At 43.7% G+C, this 19,884-nt stretch overlaps 1 protein-coding gene across 3 annotated transcripts in view; it reads right to left on the reverse strand.

The window, feature by feature from the left end:
* dennd4c (DENN/MADD domain containing 4C) overlaps positions 1 to 19,884 on the reverse strand; it is a 201,815-nt gene that overhangs the window by 78,142 nt on the left and 103,789 nt on the right. For all 3 annotated transcript variants that reach the window (XM_067983316.1, XM_067983317.1, XM_067983315.1), the window contains exons 4-6: positions 4,817 to 4,886; positions 2,762 to 2,931; positions 1,438 to 1,679 (exon numbers count right to left, since the gene is read on the reverse strand). In XM_067983316.1, coding sequence (XP_067839417.1) covers positions 1,438 to 1,679; positions 2,762 to 2,931; positions 4,817 to 4,886 — 482 coding nt within the window. The remainder of the gene's footprint in view (positions 1 to 1,437; positions 1,680 to 2,761; positions 2,932 to 4,816; positions 4,887 to 19,884) is intronic.

A 19,884-nucleotide genomic window follows, 5' to 3' on the forward strand; every position in this document is an offset into this window, starting at 1 on the left:
AGAGCATGGTGGGAATCCCACGTGATCTCCAGTGAATATTGCACAATTGAAGGTAAATAGTTAATTCAGCATGTTAGCCCAGAGGTGTCCAAGATGCAGCCCATAATTTCCTATGATCCGGCCTTTGAAGCCTTTAGTTTTGTGCACGTCAGCAGCTTTTGATTTGAGCTTTAGAAAGTCCCTGGGCTTAGAGGACTGGAAAACACTGCTCCCAATTGGATTTTGATCAGAGAGTAGCATTTAACATGCCTAGGAATTTCAAAGATCTAAAATCTCCAAGTTTTCAGAGTTTGCTGCTCCCTGTGTTCTTTGGGGGAAAGAGTGATCTTGCTTGCATGTGCAGGGTCTCACTGTGGATATTGGAGGGAGGGGAGGGGGGGGGGGGAAAAGAGTGGAGGAGTAATCTCGAACATGTGCATGAGGGTTGCAGGGTGGGGGGGGGGGCGTGCCTGCGTTACTTGAGAACATAAGAAACAGGAGCAGGACTAGGCCATACAGCCCCTCGAGCCTACTTCATCATTCCACAAGATCATGGCTGATCTTACACCTCAACTCCACTTCCCCGCCCGATCTCCATATCCCTCGATTCCCTTAGAGCCCAAAAATGTATCGATCTCAGCCTTGAATATATTCAACGACTCAGCATCCACAGCCCTCTGGGGTAGAGAATTCCAAAGATTCACAACCCTCAGTGAAGAAATTCCTCCTCATCGCAATCTTTTGTATCTCTCCCCCCTCAACTTAAATCTATGCCCCCTCGTTATAGACTCCCCTACCTTTGGGAAAAGATTTTGACTATCTACCTTATCTATGCCCCTCATTATTTTATAGACTTCTATAAAGATCACCCCTAAATCTCCTACTCTCCAGGGAAAAAAGTCTCAGCCTATCCATGGTGCTTAGAGTCTAAAAATATTTAGAAAAAGTAGTGTTTAAAAAATAAAACAGTATTGAGGTTATAATTTTTTTTGAAAAATGCTAGAACACAAAACTCATTTTTGTTTCAGTACAAGTTAAATCACCTCCTTGGTTCAAACATTATAATAATTTGAAGCAATAAGCTAGTTGTGGGGAAACACAACAGCGGCTGGAATCAAGCAAGTAGCAGCTTGGCTGTGTAACTAAATTATCCAGCAACTTTGAATCCAAAAAGAGAGGGAAGGAGGGCAGGTGGAGGGCAAAGTTTCTCAAGCCTAATCACTCTTCTGGAAAAAGTGAGCCTGTGTGGACAACTGGTTAAGACAGATTTGGGTACGATTCTTCTTTATGCTGCCATCAACATTCACAATCTAGGATCAGTTTGAATGGGCTTGTTCAATTTGTATATTAATACCCATTGTGGAAATCCAACCACATCAGCAAAATTAGCATTTTATTTTTACTTTTTCAAACACCTCGGACTTGGTAAAGCAGATCCATATTAGAAAGTATACATACTTTTCAATGGGCAAAGGATGAGGTCCAGAGACAGAAAGCTTGTACAAGAACATCAAGAATTTGCGGAATGCCTCAAAAAAGGGCCAGCGTGAGAGAAGACAGATGCATTTATTGGTGTGCACAGACTTGGATGTAATTAGTTTCTTGCCCACAGCAGTGATGAGTCCCAGTTGTATGAGCTGTTTCTCAGTAAGTAGTTCCATTGGGTAAGACTCGTAAAACTGGATAGCAGCACCATATACCTGTTTAGTTAGATCATAGCAGAAAAACATGGAAAATTAGTTCCTCAAAATACAAAGACAATACTAGATCTTACAGATCACTCCAATCAGGAATGCTCTAATAGGACTTGGTCAAGAATTGAACCATTTCACTAACATATCCTATATATCTGTGGTGAATGGTACTGAGAAAGTACATATTCTGAGTCAAGTAACTTTAGAAATTGTGGATTTGCAGTGAACAAAAAAAAGAGTCCAGACTTCATCGTATAAATATTAATCGAAGACACAAGCTTTGAACTATTGCCTGAGGAACAGTCAGGTTTACCTTGGTTGCTAAAATTGCTGGTCATGGTGCTGCATTCTCAAAATATATATATGTGTGTATTTTAACAAAGTTGCCTTTCCGGATTAGTCACAAGTTCAATTATGACACCCCGTGCCAGAAACTTACACTGTATTTCAACTTAAATTATACAGCATAATGTTCCTTAAATCTGGATAATGTCAGTTGTTTGTGTCAACTGCAAATCCACATCTTCTAATGTTACAAACCTCACAATACTCAGTTCCCTGCCATGCACTGTAGAACTGCACAGCTTACATCTGCAAGCATGCTTGAGCTTCAAAATATAGCAAATAAATGGAGCCAAGTACCTCTATCTTAAGTTAGAATGTAAAACATGAACTTGCATTTATATAGCACCTTCCACAACCTCACAATCAATGGTGTATATATTTTTTTGAAGTGCAGTCACTATTGTAAGGTAGGGAAACACGGCAGCCAATTTGCACACAGCAAAGCCTCACAAATAGTAATGAGATAAATGGCAATTAAACAGTGTTAGTGGTGTTGCTTGAGGGATAACTGCTATCCAGGATGCAGAGGGAACTCCCGTGTTCTCCTTCAAATGGTGCCATGCGATCCCTCACATCCACCCATGAGGGCAGACGGAACCTTATTTGAAAGACAGCACCTCATGTTGGTCTATAACTAATTTCAAAATCCTTCCAATTAATTGCTTTTTGTAAAACTAATTATGTCTCAGTTTACTTTTGTGTACAAGAGACATTATACAAGATCTTTTTTCCTCCAAGCTTACCTTCTCTGCTGATGAGGCAGTCAACACAAAGGTAGAGAAAACTGGCAGTGGATATTTGGTTTGGGGAGTCCAGCATTCAATAGTAGCTCCCATGGGAAGGCAGAAAAGGGGAACTGATTCAGACAGCGGAAATAATTCATAATCATCTTCAGGATATCTGCATATTAATCCTGAAAAAGGCATAGTATGGAATCAAATTTGTTAAAATGTAACTACAAGTAAAAGTGCAGCTCAGTTTTAAAATCTTTCATCACATTTATTCTGCCAACCAGCAAGACTTGAGTACTGTAAATATATTGTAACAGATTTGCTAATCCCTTAAACAGCTGAACAAAGCTTCAGGAAATGCTCCAGAAGTGCTACAATATTCAATAGTAGCAATGCATCGTAATTTTGGGGGAGGGGACAAGATATGATTTGAATTAATTGGTCTCGATTCCAGTTTATCAGCCTTAAAACTATTTGGCTACAGAAATATTCTCAGACTATTCCGGCAGAGTCAATATACTCTATCAGTTCAGACATTATGTCAATGGAGTAAAAAGCTACCAGGTTCAAGTGTCCAAACACTTTGCATAATTCATTCGTGGGAAAGATTCACCAGATAAGATGCATGGTAAACAACCAGATACGGACCATATTTAGCAATGCAATCTCAAGTGCCTGAATTGTAATGCCCAATGTAACACATTCTGAAATATATTTAGAAGTATTAACAATAGAGGACTACATAGATAGGCTTTTGCAGAGTAATGTATACACTTAAAAAGTTATATTTAACTGGCACAATTAAAACTTTCAACCTGTCATTAGTAGAATTTTGACCATTTTCAGTCAGTTAGAATACAGTTCATCAAGCCTTTTAGCAAGCTATTTTGCAGCAATCTTTTAAAAAAATCAATTAACACTAACTCCAATCAGTACTTCTGAATTCTTCCATTCAGAAGACACAAGACAAAGCCCCAGTTTCTACTGTCTTCAGGGAAAGTTTCAGTAACATTCATGACAATGCCACTGATGAACGTTTTGCAATACCACTATATTAGTAGGGATTGGGAAGGGGAGGGGAGAAACGAAAAAAAAATAAGAGACCTGGCAAGCCTAACCCACCTATAGAAGCAGATTTCCATTATGGAAGGGACATCCTGAAAAGCCCATGGAACACTTAATGCCCCAACCATGCTCCCAGAGGTTAAAATCTGAATAGTAAATATACACAAACTTTCAGCTCAGCTCTGAAGGGCCTTCTAATAATGAATTATCTTCCAGGTTATCCCATTACAAACACTACACAGTGTTAAAATTAGAAATTGAACTAAATAATTTAAATAGTGTGGTCATTATTAGCCTGATGGAGCACAGGCTGAGAAAAGTTCACTATGATTTGGATTATTGTAAAATATCAAATTATTCAAGATTTACTCTACCCATGTTGAAGAAATTGTCAGAGCTTTGATTGTATTTTTCCTCCAATTTAAACCCACATTTGATACAGCCTTTTGTTTTACTTAGAAATTTGTCACTCCATAACAAACATTATTCTGGTATCAGGCAAGCTTTTCTTTGAAAAAGCTTGGCCTGTACACAGAGGAAAATGAACCTTGTCCAGCTCTCACTTCTGGTCACTTAAGGCTGATTAGAACCAATGATCATGACTCTTGTGCATTAAGGCAGTCTTGTAAACAAAGATACATACTAAAACCTCACTGAAAAATGCACCATCTGGGATAATTTCATTTGTGGAAAAGCTACATATTAATTAAGACATAATAAGCTTAATCTGAGTAGGGAGATCAAACAAAGTATAGAACTGATGCTCATCTGATGGGGGCATCAAAAGAATTAATAAAGTTATCTGTTGGGACTTTGGCTCTTCTGTGACTTCTACCAGTGCCTTTAACTCCAGGCTCGCACCTAATTGAGGTGGTAGTAGCTGGAAGGAGGACAGTGATTACGTTTTTTTTTAAAAGTTCAATCCCTTGCAATTAGGTGTGAAAAGTGTGCACAATTACTTTTCCTAAAAGCATTTAAAAAGTTATTAGTTGGGTTACATACCAGCTTTATACGCAATTGAATTAGAAGCAGGAACAGACTTCTTGTAACAAAGATACACACTGGAACCCCACTGTAAATAGAAACAAATAGTTACAAACTACACAAAGCCTCACATTTTTAATTTTAAAAGTTACAACAACCACAATTAACTAACCCAAAAGCCAAAGCAAAAAAAGTGTTTCACAGGCTTGAAGATATTGAATATACTCAGTACTATTCTCTTCTGGAGTTCAGCTCCTGCCACGAGAAACTGCTGGTGAACGAAGTAAAATGCTTGAGTGGTAGAAAACTGGCATTTACAATGTGATTTGGCACGAATATGCTTTAATAAGCCTAGTGACAAACACTTATCACACATGGCCATATAAGCATGAACAATGGTAGGGTTTCCCATTACCTTTCGCCTGTTACGATTACAGGTTGAGAACTCCAGTCAGTTTCAAACTATTGGGGGAAAAAGTTTACCTAAATTCCTCAGCAAGAACAAAACTCCATTCTAACCACTCTAGGTTTTAATGTTGCATTAAGCTTTTGGATCCAACACACTGGAGACAACATCAGATATCTGAGCCACTTGAGGCTGGAGTCTCGGCTCCTTCCTAAAAACTATGACTTCTAAAAGGTGTTTTATATTGTGGGAGGGCTACTGAGTTCCCCAAGCTGCAAGACAAATGTAAAGCTGCCAGACATTAAAACAGAAAATGCTGGAAATACACAGCAGGTCTGTTAGCATCTATACTTTATCTATCATTATTCCTACACCTCCAATTTTCCCTCATGTGGTTCTTTCCCATGTCTTTTTTCCATCCAGACTATTTGCACTTTTTTTGGCCTCTCTGAAATCACCGCTTACAACAGTTTCTTGCTTTTCCATTAGGCAATTTGCAAGTCAGCCAACCCACCAAATTGCTTTTGGTTACTGGACTATATTGTTTAATCCTATTTTTTCCTCCTCAACCCTACTAAGGGGCTTGCTTACCCTTCAGTTCTGATGAGTCTACACCTAAAACGTTAACATGTCTTTTATTTGTACAGTTTGCTGACTGACCCATGTATTTCCAGAATTTTAAGTTTGAATTTCAGATGTGTAATTTTTTTTCTTTTTATGTATAAATTACCAGAACACATTAAGACTAATGTCTAGGCCTCAAGTCTTGCTAAAAACAGGTTTGGCCTGCAGCCAGTCAAAGCTAGTCCCAGCAGTTTCACATTTTGCTTGAAGCCAGCAGTACTGAAGAACAAACTTGCATTTATATAATGCCTTTCATGACCTCAGGACGTCCCAAAGCGCTTTAGTGAATTAAGTAATTTTTGAAGTGCTGTCACTGTTGTAATGTAGGAAATGCGGCAGCCAATTTGCATACAAATAGTCACACAAACAGCAATGAGACGAATGATAAAATAACCTGCTTTAGTTATGTTGGTTGAGTGATAATTATTGGCCAGGACACCGGGAGAACTCTGCTACTCTTCTTCTATTAGTGCTATGGGATCTTATACATCCACCTGAGGGGGTACACAGGGCCTCAATTTAATGTCTCATCCAAAAGCACTCCCTCAGTACTGCGTTGAAGTGCCAGCCCAGATTATGTGCTCAAGTCTCTGGAGTGGGTCTTGAAGCCATGATTATCTCTTTCAGAGCAAGACCTGAGCTTGGAGAACAGACTGCACTAGCAGAGGTCTCAGGAACATAAAAGTGCTTTAAGTTGAATCGGGTGCACTTGCATATTAATGGAAGCTTATTCTTACTGCCCTGAGAATTACAGCAGTATATAACCAATAGTGATCATAAAGAGGTTTCACTCTCCCTTCAATAGCATGAAACCAATTCTGCGCTCGTTGCGGAGCAAGCGAGCGAGAGCCCGAGCGAGCGAGAGCAAGAGACCGATGGTTGGGGCAGATTAAATTTAATTTAAACATTAAATAGCTTCAGCACACAAAGGAAAGAAAGTAGAAGGGAAAATTAACAAGAGAGCAAATATTAACTGTGAAAAAGACACCAACCAGGAAAAAAGGAAAAGGGAGAAGAGCCAAGTATTTCTCACACAGCCAGTGGCAATGCCTATTATTATGCTTCACCAAAATCCCAGTGATAACCTGATTCAGTGCAATCACAATTATTTTCTTCTGAACTTAACTAAAAAAGTCCAACACATGTTGGGATTTTTAATCCTAAGAGGCTTCAATGCAAAGTATTGTTTTTCCACTTGTTTAAAAGTTGTTATTTTCAAATATAGTCTTCAAAGTTAACTACAAATTGACCACATTAACATAATGAGGTACAGCTACTATTTTATACATGTCTTCACCTAAAAACACTAACTTTAAAGCTACGGAATGCATGGTAGTGACTTTCACCAGAAGCACAGTACACTAATGACACCATTGTATTCAAGTATTCATTTCATAGGTAATGTAGTTTAATTTACCGTTACACAACTATGCATAATTCGGACATGTACACTTCAAAAATGTTTCCAGCCACCACAATGTGATTGCACTAGAAAGAGTACAGAGGAGATTTATAAGGATGTTGCCAGGATTGAAGAATTTCAGCTATGGGGAAAGACTGGATAGGCTGGGGTGTTTTCTTTGGAACAAAGGAGGCTGAGGGGAGATTTAATTGAGATGTATAAAATTATGAGGGGCCTTCGTAAAGTGGATAGAAAGGACCCGTTTCCCTTAGCAAAGAGGTCAATAACCAGGGGGCATAGATTCAAAGTAAATTGATAGAAGGATTAGAGGGGAGTTGAGGAGAATTTTTTTCACCCCAAAGGTGGTAGGGGTCTGGAACTCACTGCCTGAAAGGGTGGTAGAGGCAGAAACCCTCATCACATTTAAAAAGCACTTGGATTATGTACTTGAAGTGCCATAACCTACATGGCTACAGACCAAGTGCTGGAAAGTGGGATTAGGCATGATAGCTCTTTTTCAGCCGACACAGACACGATGGGCCGAATGGCCTCTTTCTGTGCCATAAATTTCTATGATTCAAATGGCTCATGGTGTAGTGACGTCTGATGCAGAACAGGAAGGTTCCTCATTAGATGTCTGGTTTGGTAGATGTTGATTTAGCTGATCTCGGGTGGATAATAGGGAGGGCCAATTGGCCTCAGTATCACGTTATAGGAATTGTGTACATGGGACAGAAAGGGCGGGCCAGGGTGTAATTCCTGATTACATAGTGTTCCCTGCCAGAAGGTGCGAGTGTGCAAACACCAAGAACAAACAGGAGCTAGTTTAGCAGAGTCATTTCCCATGTTCAAATGACCTGTTTACAATCACCGTCTTTGCTAACGCATGAAGAATTGCCACTTGGGCAAAATAGAAGAGATAACACTGAATGTGCAACCATAGCCCAGAACAAGTTATAATCAGGTGGGGAAAACAAGAACTTGAAATGTGTTTCAAATAGTTGCTCAGCAAGACTGGACATTTTTTCCTGCAATACGATTGAGGCAATAATGCTTGATGAACTTGCAGATGACCTCAAATAACTTCTGAATTTATCATTTACTGGCACCTGTTTATAATTGCTCCAATTAGCCAATATGCCGTGTGGAATGAACCCATCTGTTAAACGGTACACGCCCTATAAGTGGGCAGGCAAATAAGATGTAATCTCAAGCTTAAGGTCTCAAGACAGGCCTGCTACATTTTTGGCCTTTTTTACCCTTTTCACTTGGTATTCTTTTGGTCTTATTATTTCAGATCACTCATGGGTGAGTCCCAACTCTCTACGCCTTCAAAAGCATCTACACTTAACTGAATTATCTAGGCAAGCTTTCAGGAATGTGCCCCAGGGTAACCAGACAACCTTTCCTTTAATGATATTTAGCTGCTGGAATTATCCTATGCCTCGACCCCTCTGATGAGCAATGAAGTATCACAACTTCAGACCGCGTTTTAAGTTTAAATTATTAAGCTAATTTGTTCTATAAAATATGAAGCAAACCAAATCTATTGACAGTAGAAATCTTCCTATCTAGCTCCTCAAAGGGAAAACAATGAAAGGTCACAATCTAAATGCAAGCTATTTGTTCATATACTTCATTTTTGCAGCATTTCTTTTCTTGTATTTCTTACCAGTGCAGGAGTTGGTGCTGGCTTAAACTATTCGAGAAATGCAAACCAATTTAAAGATTGGAACAGCTATAGTTACAGCTCCCAAAAACAGTTACCAGGATTTTCTAGATGATCAGCCACATTCAAAAATAACTGTTATACACATAATGGGACAATTCATAGGCTCTTCCCTCAAGCTTTACAAACAACTGAACTAAACTTAAAGCACTTGGATCGAGTTAGACTTAGTACAAGATTCTGGCTGCAGCTGGCCTTTAAATCCAGTCACAAACTTGAAGTTAAATGGGTCAGGCACCAAGCCAAAACTAGAAATAAAAACTTCATTTTTGTCACAGTAACCAACAGTGAGAATTGGCCTTATGTACTAAGTGTTGCAGCGCAACATCAAAATGATTCTTCAAAGATTCGTGTTTACTTGAATGTGAAACACACAAAAGGCGATCATGTGCAACTCCCTTAAAGTCTTTATGCAGATCTTGTGAGGACCCAAACCAGCTTTCATATGAATGTTTTTACTTCTGAACAGAATGTACCTGGTGCACCTACTCACTGCGCTTATGGAGAACCTGCTGTATTTTTCTTGTCTGCTTAGCTAGGCAGTAGTGCCTTCACCTGAGTCAGAAGGTTATGGGCTCAAGCTCCACTCCAAGACTTGAGCACTTTTTTTTTATTCGTTCATGGGATGTGGGCGTCGCTGGCGAGGCCAGCATTTATGGCCCATCCCAGCGGAGGAGGAGGGGGCAACAAGCAAGGATGCCCCAAAGAAGGCCAAGAGTCAGCGCCCGGCCGCGACCTCCTCCAAGAAGCCCCTAGCCTAGGAAAACAATGAACGAGGAAAGGGTCAAGCCGAAAACTGCCAGACCCCGACACCCAGCTCCGAGCCTCCCAAACAGACGACAGAGTCCATGGACGAGGAGGCAGCAGAGGGAGGATGGCAGCTGGTGGTCAATAAAACCAAAAAGAAGAAGCCAGAGAAAAGGAAACAAGCCCCTGCCGACACTACACCAGGGGTTAAAAGAGCACTCGAGTCGCAGTCGGACTGCAACGACTACCCCGAGTCTGACGAGGAGGGACGACAGGAGCGAAGTGGTCAGCCGTCCCACCGAAAGCGGCAAAATACCCAAGGTGACCCTGACGCGATCGGCAGCCCCCATCTCCAGAACACTGGGAGCGACAACGCCTCCAGTGCCCTCCAGCTCCGGGAAGCCGGCAGCATCGTAGTGCCCAGCGCACACCAGCTCCGGGACACCGGTAGCAGCACCGCAGAGAGCAAAGACCGGGAGAAGCGACAACGAGGAGCCCCAACCGATCGAGGATCGCACGGACTCTTCACCCGACACCAGGCCGCCGATGTCACCCCGGCGGAACGACGACCCCCTCTCTGAGGCAGAACAGAACTCGTACCTCAGCTCAGGGATCGTGGAACACTTTACACAGATCACCTATATGCAGAAACACGGCCAAGAGCTGGAAACAGCAAACGGACTGACGGGTGAGACTTTAAACAGTTGTTAAAATGGGTCTGAAAGTCGCATCCATTAACGTGCGTAGCGTTAAAAGCACTACGCGATGTGTGTCGACCTTGGACTACCTGGCCAAGGTCAAGAGCGACCTGCTGTTCTTACAGGAGTGCGGCCTGCCGCATCTCAGCAATTACAGGCAATGGTCGCAGCGCTGGGCCCACGGGTCGTCTATCTGGTCGGGAGGCAACGATAACCGTGCCTCCGGCCTGGGGATTCTGCTGCGGGGGGGCAACTTCACCATCACCGAAGTAAAGGAGGTGGTGGGGGGCCGTCTCCTCGTAGCAGACGTAATGTACAAAAACGCTCCGCTCCGGCTGATCAACGTGTACGCCCCGGCTCTGAAGGACGAGCGGCTGGCCGTCTTCCAGCAGCTCCCACTGCTGCTGGCGACGTCCAAGCCGGTCATTCTCGGCGGTGACTTCAACTGCATCATCGATGCGGCTGGACGATCCGGCAGAGCCGACAGCAAACTGGACGCCACGTCCAAACTCCTGATGGAAGCGGTGAAAGACGCCAAGCTGTGCGACGTCTTCAGCAACCCTGCAGACGGAGCGGCGCGTCAATACACCTGGTCCAGACCAGACGGGTCCGTCCGTTCCAGGATAGACTTCCTGTTTGTATCCCCGAAGCTCAAGGTCAGATCCACCAAGGTCACACCGGTGTTCTTCTCTGACCACTGCCTCCTCCTGGCCGACTGTCACCTACAGGACGATCAGAGAGTGGGCAGGGGGACATGGAAGCTGAACGTGAAACTGTTGACCCCGGGAAACATTGAGGAACTGACGAGGGATTACAAAGGTTGGAGAACCGTAAAGCCCCTCTTTGATTCCCCAGTGCACTGGTGGGAAGCCATCAAGGCGAACATCAAGAGGTTCTTCATCCTCAAAGGTGTTCAGAAGGCGAGAGAGAGGCAGAGGGAAACGTCCCGACTCCAGAAAAGCATGCAGAATCTTCTCCTGCTGCAGTCGATGGGGATCGATGTCGGGGAGGAACTCAGAGAGGTGAAGGACCAGCAAGCCTCGCTCTTTGCCTCCGAGGCCTCCAAGATCATCTTCCGGGCCAGAGTCCGCTCCGTGGAGCAGGACGAGACTTGCTCGCGCTTCTTCTTCCAAAAGGTGCACAGAGAGAGCTCTGTGATCAGCAGCCTGAAGGAAGAGAACGGCTCGGTCACGTCCTCGCAGCCCGACATACTGAGGATCTGCAAATCCTTTTATGCCGGACTGTACGACGCGAAGCCCACAGACAGCGCGGCCTCCCACTCCTTCTTGTCGTCTATCACGGAGGTTCTAGACGACAGCAAGCGGGAGAGTCTGGATCACCCGCTAACTCTGGACGAACTGACAAAGGCCGTCCGATCCTTCGAGAAGAGTAAGACTCCCGGAAGCGACGGCTTACCGATGGAGCTGTACTCGGCTCTGTGGGACTGGATAGGCCCAGACCTGCTGGAAGTGTACGGGGGTATGCTTCTGGCAGGCAGCATGTCAGACTCCATGAGGAAAGGCATCATCACCCTCATCTACAAACGGAAGGGGGAGAGGGAAGAAATCAAAAATTGGCGACCCATCTCACTACTTAACGTGGACTACAAAATTCTGTCCAAGGTCATCGCCAATCGGGTCAAGTCAGCCCTGGAGGTGGTGATCCACCCCGATCAGACCTGCACCGTACCCGGCAGGAAGATCTCTGATAGCCTGGCGCTACTCAGGGATACGATTGCCTACGTACAGGACAGGGGGGTGAACACCTGCCTGATCAGCCTGGACCAGGAGAAGGCCTTTGACAGAATATCCCACACGTACATGATGGACGTGCTCTCCAAAATGGGGTTTGGGGAGGGAATCCACAATTGGATCCAACTGCTCTACACAAACATCAGTAGCGCAGTTTCAATCAACGGGTGGGAATCAGAAAGCTTTCCGATCAAATCTGGAGTCAGGCAGGGCTGTCCTCTCTCCTCCGTCTTGTTCGTGTGTTGCATCGAACCCTTTGCCGAGTCCATCAGGAGGGATGCGGGCATAAGAGGGGTGACGATCCCAGGCAGCGGAGGCACTCAGGTCAAGGCCTCCCTGTACATGGATGACGTCGCCGTCTTTTGCTCGGATCAGCTGTCGGTCCGCAGATTGATGAGCATCTGCGACCAGTTCGAACTGGCCTCGGGGGCCAGGGTAAATCGTAGCAAGAGCGAGGCCATGTTCTTTGGGAACTGGACCGACCGATCCTTTGTCCCCTTCACCGTCAGGTCGGATTACCTGAAGGTGCTGGGGATCTGGTTCGGGGGGGCCGGGACGTGCACCAAAAACTGGGAGGAGCGTATCTCCAAGGTTAAGCAGAAACTGGGACTGTGGGATCAACGATCCCTCTCGATCGTGGGCAAGAACCTGGTCATCAGGTGCGAGGTGCTCTCGGTGTTGCTGTACGTGGCGCAGGTCTGGCCCATTCCTCGCTCCTGCGCCGCGACAGTCACCCGAGCCATCTTCCACTTTGTCTGGAGATCAAAAATGGACCGTGTCCGCAGGGTCACGATGTACAAATCTCCAGAGAAAGGGGGGAAAGGCGTGCCCAACGTGGCCCTCATCCTGATGGCCACCTTTGTGTGCGGCTGCATCAAGCTGTGCATAGACCCTCAGTACGCAAACACAAAGTGTCACTACGTGCTGAGGTTCTACCTGTCCCCGGTGTTGAGAAGGATGGGCCTGGCCACGCTGCCACGGAACGCTCCGTCCAGTTGGACCGTTCCGCCCCACCTGTCCTTCGTGGAAAGGTTTGTGCAGGAAAACACCTTTGACCACAAGGCGATCAGCAAGTGGTCCGCACATAACGTCCTCGAGACCCTGCGGGAAAAGGAGATGGTGGATCCTGTCGGTTGGTTCCCCGAGCAGACTGTCAATGTCATTTGGCAGAACGCCTCATCGCCAGAGCTTTCAAACAAGCACCAAGACCTAGCTTGGCTGGTGGTGAGAAGGGCCCTTCCCGTCAGATCCTTCATGCACTCCCGGGCTCTCAGCGCCACCGCGCGCTGTCCCAGAGGAGGCTGCGGTGGAGACGAGACCGTCACCCATCTCCTTATGGAATGTGCCTTTGCAAAGAAGGTCTGGAGAGAGATGCAGTGGTATCTGTCCAGGTTCGTCCCGAGCAGTTCCGTAACACAGGTTTCTGTGCTCTACGGGCTGTTCCCGGGGACGCACACTGAGACGGACATCGGCTGCTGCTGGAAGACCATCAACTCGGTGAAAGACGCCCTTTGGTCTGCCCGAAACTTGCTGGTCTTCCAGCACAAGGAGCTGTCCTCGACCGAGTGTTGCAGACTGGCACATTCCAAGGTCCAGGACGACGTGCTGAGGGATGCACTGAGGATGGATGCGGCCGCCGCAAAGGCCCTGTGGGGAAAGGCAACCGTTTAGAGCCTTCCCGCCATTGTAAACAGAGGGGCTGCAATCAGGGAAAAACTCCCTCGGGCAGAATGTAAAATTCAAATTGCTGTAATGTACCTGTAATGAATCTGAAATGTACCAGAAATGAATCTGCAAGCAATAATCTGTGTTGAGTATGACGCAATGAGACACCCTAGAGTGTCATGAACTGTAATTATGTCCAATGTGTTCATTGAACTGCACTTGACGTAACCTGCAAATTGTATAATCTATTGTGTACGTTTGGAAAGTGATATGACAACTGTATTGTATGTACTGCTGCAAATTTTATGAATAAAGTATATTTTTTGAAAAAAAAAATTCATGGCCCATCCCAAATTGCCCTCGAGAAGGTGGTGGTGAGCTGCCTTCTTGAACCGCTGCAGTCCATGTGATGACTGTTCTCCCACAGTGCTTTTAGGAAGGGAGTTCCAGGATTTTGCCCCATTCTCTAGTGTATGGGGAATATTGGAGGTTCCTGTCTCCTGGATGAGGCCATGTCTGCCTGTTCAAAAAATAATGTGAGTTGAAGATTGATGACAATATAAATAAGCCATGGAAATCTAAAACTTCCTGTGCTTCTGGGATGAAGGATCTACACTGTGGAGAAAGGCCTCTCCAGTAGTGCTCTCTCTGGTAAACGATTACTTACTTTGTTCATCATTCAAGTTAGCTGCTTTACTTAGGTTAATTGATGTAAAATTGTCTCAGCGATTTTCACCAAACAGCCAAACAACTTTTTACTGAACCGATAGGTTTTCTACCAGAAATCATAGCAATGCAGAATACGTATCATAAGTCACCCAGCAAGCTCTATTTTTATTTTAAAAAAATAACTTTGAACAAAACAAAGGGAAACGTATAATGTTATTCCTGGTGTCCACATAACATTCCAGTACTTGCAGTGCCAATCGGTCGCAGAAGAACTCAAGCGTACCAGGCGCGGACAAGACCACGGAAGAGATGCAGGCAGCTACAGCGACTGCCCCTGGGCCACTTCCATCCTGGACCTACAGATGGCTACCTTGGCCAGGCCCAGGAACAGACCCACAAAAAGGTCCCCAGACTTGCCCGCCACACTGGGTGCCCAAAGCTCAGGAGCGTCGGACTGAAGTGGAGCCAGAAGTTGAGGAGCTGCCCCCTTAAATAATCGAACAGCAAGCTACTGATCTGTTACCGGCTTACCAAGCACTTGAGAGTCTATCAAAAAATTAGTTGATGTGACCATCCGAGGGATTTGATGCGGCCCACTTACTATGGTGGAGCCCTATGGGCATATTTACACGGGAAATGTTTTTTCTAACTGATTTGGAAGAGATTTTTTGACCTAAATGATAACTATATACAAACTTTGGGATAAAACCTGTATATTCAAAGTACCACACCAGCAGCATGCTAAATTATGAGGTTGAAGAACTGGTATTTGGATCTTTCTAATGCTACACACTAAAACCAGAGCCACAAATACAGCATTCCACGACACATTTCAAATCACGCGCTGGAAATTCAAACGGAGGGTATATTAATTTGTGCACGATCAAATTAAGATCCCATTTGGGTATCAGAGGTGGTCTATGAAGAATTAAATTTCCCGACCAACAGAACCATAACATTTTATAACAGACGGCCATTTAATGTACAGTTTCTTTGCTGGCTTTTTCTAAAGCAACCCAAACTAATCCCAGCAACCTGCCCTCCCTCTGCTTCAAATATTTGTCCACTTTTCCCTTAAAAAAGCTTGCTAAGTTCCTGTTTCAGCTGTTCCCTATGGCAAAATAGCTCATGCCCCAACTTTATTAGAAATGTCTCCTAGCTTCTCTCTTCACTCAGTGAAGAATTTTGAATTGAGGACCCTTGGTTCTGTCTTCCTAACCAGGGGAAATTACTATACACCGTCAAGATCCTTCATAATTTTAAAAACCTCTTAATTCTCGTCTTGGCCTTTGCTGCTTCAGTGGATAAAGTCTCAGCATCTCAAATCTCTGTACATAACTATGGCTTCATAGATGTAAACGGATACGATATAAAAGCAATTACAGAGACATGGCTGCAGGGTGACCAAGGCTGGGAGCTGAATATCCAAGGGTATTCGATATTTAGGAAGGACAGACAAGAAAAGGAGGTGGGGTGGCGTTGTTAGTAAAGGATGAAATCAGAGCAATAGCGAGAAAGGATATTGGCTCAGAAAATCAAGATGTAAAAGCAGTCTGGGTGGAATTAAGAAGCACCAAGGGGCAGAAAACACCAATGGGCGTTGTCTATAGGCCTCCAAACAGTAGTGGTAATGTAGGGGATGGGATCAAACAGGAAATTAGAGATGCATGTAACAAGGGTACTACAGTAATCATGGGTGGCTTTAATCTGCATATAGACTGGCCAAACTAAATTAGCAATAATACATGATGTGGAGATGCCGGTGATGGACTGGGGTTGACAATTGTAAACAATTTTACAACACCAAGTTATAGTCCAGCAATTTTATTTGAAATTCACAAGCTTTCGGAAGCTTCCTCAGGTGAATGTTGTGGAAATGAAATCCTCCATGAAAGGTTCGAGGATTTCATTTCCACAACATTCACCTGAGGAAGGTGGAAGCCTCTGAAAGCTTGTGAATTTCAAATAAAATTGCTGGACTATAACTTGGTGTTGTAAAATTGTTTACAACAAGCAATAATACAGTGGAGGATCAATTTCTGGAGTGTGTACGAGATGGTTTTTTGGACCAGTACGTTGGAGGAGCCAACCAGAGAACAGGCTATCCTAGATTGGGTATTGTGCAATAAGGGGTTAATTAATAATCTTGTTGTGCGGGGTCCTTGAGAGAAGAGCGACCATAAACACGATAGAATTCATTAAGATGGAAAGTGAAGTAGTCCAATCCGAAACTAGGGTCTAAACAAAGGAAACTACAAAGGTATGAGGAGTGAGTTGGCTATGATAGATTGGGAAGCTTCATTAAAAGGCATGACGGTGGATAGGCAATGGCTAACATTTAAGGAACGAATGCATGAATTGCAACAATTATATATTCCTTTCTGGCGCAAAAACACAAAAAAGGAAAAGCGGCCCAACCATGGCTAACAAAAGAAATTAAGGATAGTTTTAGATCCAAAGAGGAGTCATATAAAGTTGCCAGAAAAAGTATCAAGCCAGAGGATTGGGAGCAGTTTAGAATTCAGCAAAAAAGGACCAAGAGATTGATAGAGGGAAAAAAAAAAGTATGAGAGTAAACTTGCTAGGAACATAAAAGTGGATTGTAAAAGCTTCTACAAGTATGTAAAAAGAAAAAGATTAGTAAAGACAAATGTCGGTCCCTTACAGTCAGAAACGGGAGAATTTATAATGGGGGAACAGGAAAATGGCAGAGCAATGAAACTAATACTTTGGTTCTGTCTTCACGGAAGAGGACACAAATAACTTCCCAGAAATGCTAGGGAACCAAGGGACTAGTGAGAAGGAGGAATTAAAAGGAAATTAGTATTAGTAAAGAAAGTGCTGGAGAAATTAATGAGACTGAAAGCCGACAAATCCCCAGGACCTGATAATCTGGTCCCAGAGTACTAAAAGAGGTAGCCATGGAAATAGTGGATGCATAAGTTGCCATCTTCCAAAATTCTAAAGATTATGGAATAGTTCCTGCAGATTGGGCAGTGGCAAATGTAACCCCACTTTTAAAAAAGAGAGAAAACAGGGAACTACAGACCGGTTTAGCCTAACATCAGTAGTCGGGAAAATGCTACAGTCTATTATAAAAGATGTGATAACAGGACACTTAGAAAATATCAACGGGATTAAACAAAGTCAACATGGATTTATGAAAGGGAAAGCATGTTTGACAAACCTACTGGAGTTTTTTGAGGCTGTAACTGGTAGAATAGATAAGGGAGAACCAGTGGATATGGTTTATTTGGATTTTCAGAAGGCCTTTGATAAAGTCCCACATAAGAGGTTAGTGTCCAAAATTAAAGAACATGGGATTGGGAGTAATATGGATTGAAAATTGGTTAAGAGACAGGAAACAGAGAGTAGGAATAAATGGATCTTTTTCGGGGTGGCAGGCAGTGACTAGTGGGGTACCGCAGGGATCAGTGCTTGGGCCCCAACTATTCATAATATATATCAATGAATTGGATGAGGGAACCAAATGTAATATTTCCAAGTTTGCTGACGACACAAAACTAGGTGTGATCGTGAGTTGTGAGGAGGATGCAATGAGGCTTCAAGGCGATTTAGACAAGTTGAGTGAGTGAGCAAATACATGGCAGATGCAGTATAATGTGAATAAATGTGAAGTTATCCACTTCGGAAGGAAAAACAGAAAGGCAGAGTATTATTTAAATGGTGATAGATTGGGGAATGTTGATGTACAAAGGGACCTGGGTGTCCTTGTACACCAGTCACTGAAAGCAAACATGCAGGTGCAGCAAGCAGTTAGGAAGGCAAATGGTATGTTGGCCTTCATTGCAAGAGGATTTGAGTACAGGGCCTTGGTGAGACCATACCTGGAGTATTGTGTGCAGTTTTGGTCACCTTACCCAAGAAAGAATATACTTGCCACAGAGGGAATGCAGCGAAGGTTCACCAGACTGATCCCTGGGATGGCAGGACTGTCGTATGAGGAGAGATTGGGTCGACTCGGTCTGTATTCGCTCGAGTTTAGAAGAATGAGAGGGGATCTCTTTGAAACATATAAAATTCTGACAGGGCTAGACAGACTGGATGCAGGGAGAATGTTTCCCCTGGCTGAGGGGTCCAGAACGAGGGGTCACAGTCTCAGGATACAGGGCAAGACATTTAGGACTGAGATGAGGAGAAATTTCTTCAGAGGGTGGTGAACCTGTGGAATTCTCTACCACAGAACGCTGTGAAGGCCAAGTCACTGAATATATTTAAGAAGGAGCTAGATAGATTTCCATACAACAAAGGCATCATGGGGTATGGGGAGAGAGCGGGAATATGGTATTGAGATAGAGGATCAGCCATTATCATATTGAATGGCAGAGCAGGCTCGAAGGGCCGAATGGCCTATTCCTGCTCCTATTTTCTATGTTTCACATACCTTGGATCATTCTGGTTGTACATTATAACTTCAATATCCTCTCTGTAATGGAGCATCCAAAATTGCACAAGGTGCTCCAACAGTGGCCTAACCCATGCCTTGTACAAATTTATCATATCTTTGCTCATGCTCTATGCCCCAATTTGTAAAACCCAAAATGCTGTTGGCCCTTTTTATGGTTTATCTAGCTGCACTTACACTTTTAAGTAAATATGTATTTGAAAACTTAGGTACCTGTTTATCCAAATAGTTATGCATCTTAACATGAAATATGTGTTCCCATTCCTGGTCGTTCCTCACAAAATGCATTACCTCTTCACATTAAATTGCAACTGCCACCTGTCTGCCCACTGCACTAATACACATCCATGCCCTCTCAAATCTTTTACAGTCCCTCTCATGTACACACATTATATATGAATCCAACACGGACCATTTGGTCACACGTCTTCCACTTTTGTGATGAGGGCGTGACTGGAGCGTTTTCAGTATAAATAGTTTACGATAAATATTAGCTGAAGTCCCAGGCAACTATGTTAAACTATAAATGTTGAAAAATATTTTGATGTCTCGGGTTTATTGCACCTTGCCCAATTTGTCTCAGTTTGTCTCATCAACCAAACTTATTCAGAAGCAGAGCCATGTGTAGCTAATTTGAAAACCATTCATTCTTATTCCACCTTAGGATAGTTCATAACTAAAAAAGACAATTACCGACTTTTACTGTTTCTACGCTCATGACACATTCTGTCAGGAATACTTGGGCATTTCACTTGAATCCTACCGTATCAAGTTATCTTCGGCCCTCAAGAGTTACTGGTGCCGAGTCCCCATTGATACGATGGACATCACAACACTCAAATGGACAACCAATTGCTTCATGAGGCTTTCCTCAGGCGAATCTCTTCCTTAAAAAGTTCTTTATCAATATTCATAAACCTAAGATGGAGGGCAAGCTTCAGCTTTGCATACTCGTCATCAAAAACACAG

Source organism: Heptranchias perlo, chromosome 4, assembly GCF_035084215.1.
Source record: "Heptranchias perlo isolate sHepPer1 chromosome 4, sHepPer1.hap1, whole genome shotgun sequence".
NCBI lineage: Eukaryota > Metazoa > Chordata > Chondrichthyes > Hexanchiformes > Hexanchidae > Heptranchias > Heptranchias perlo.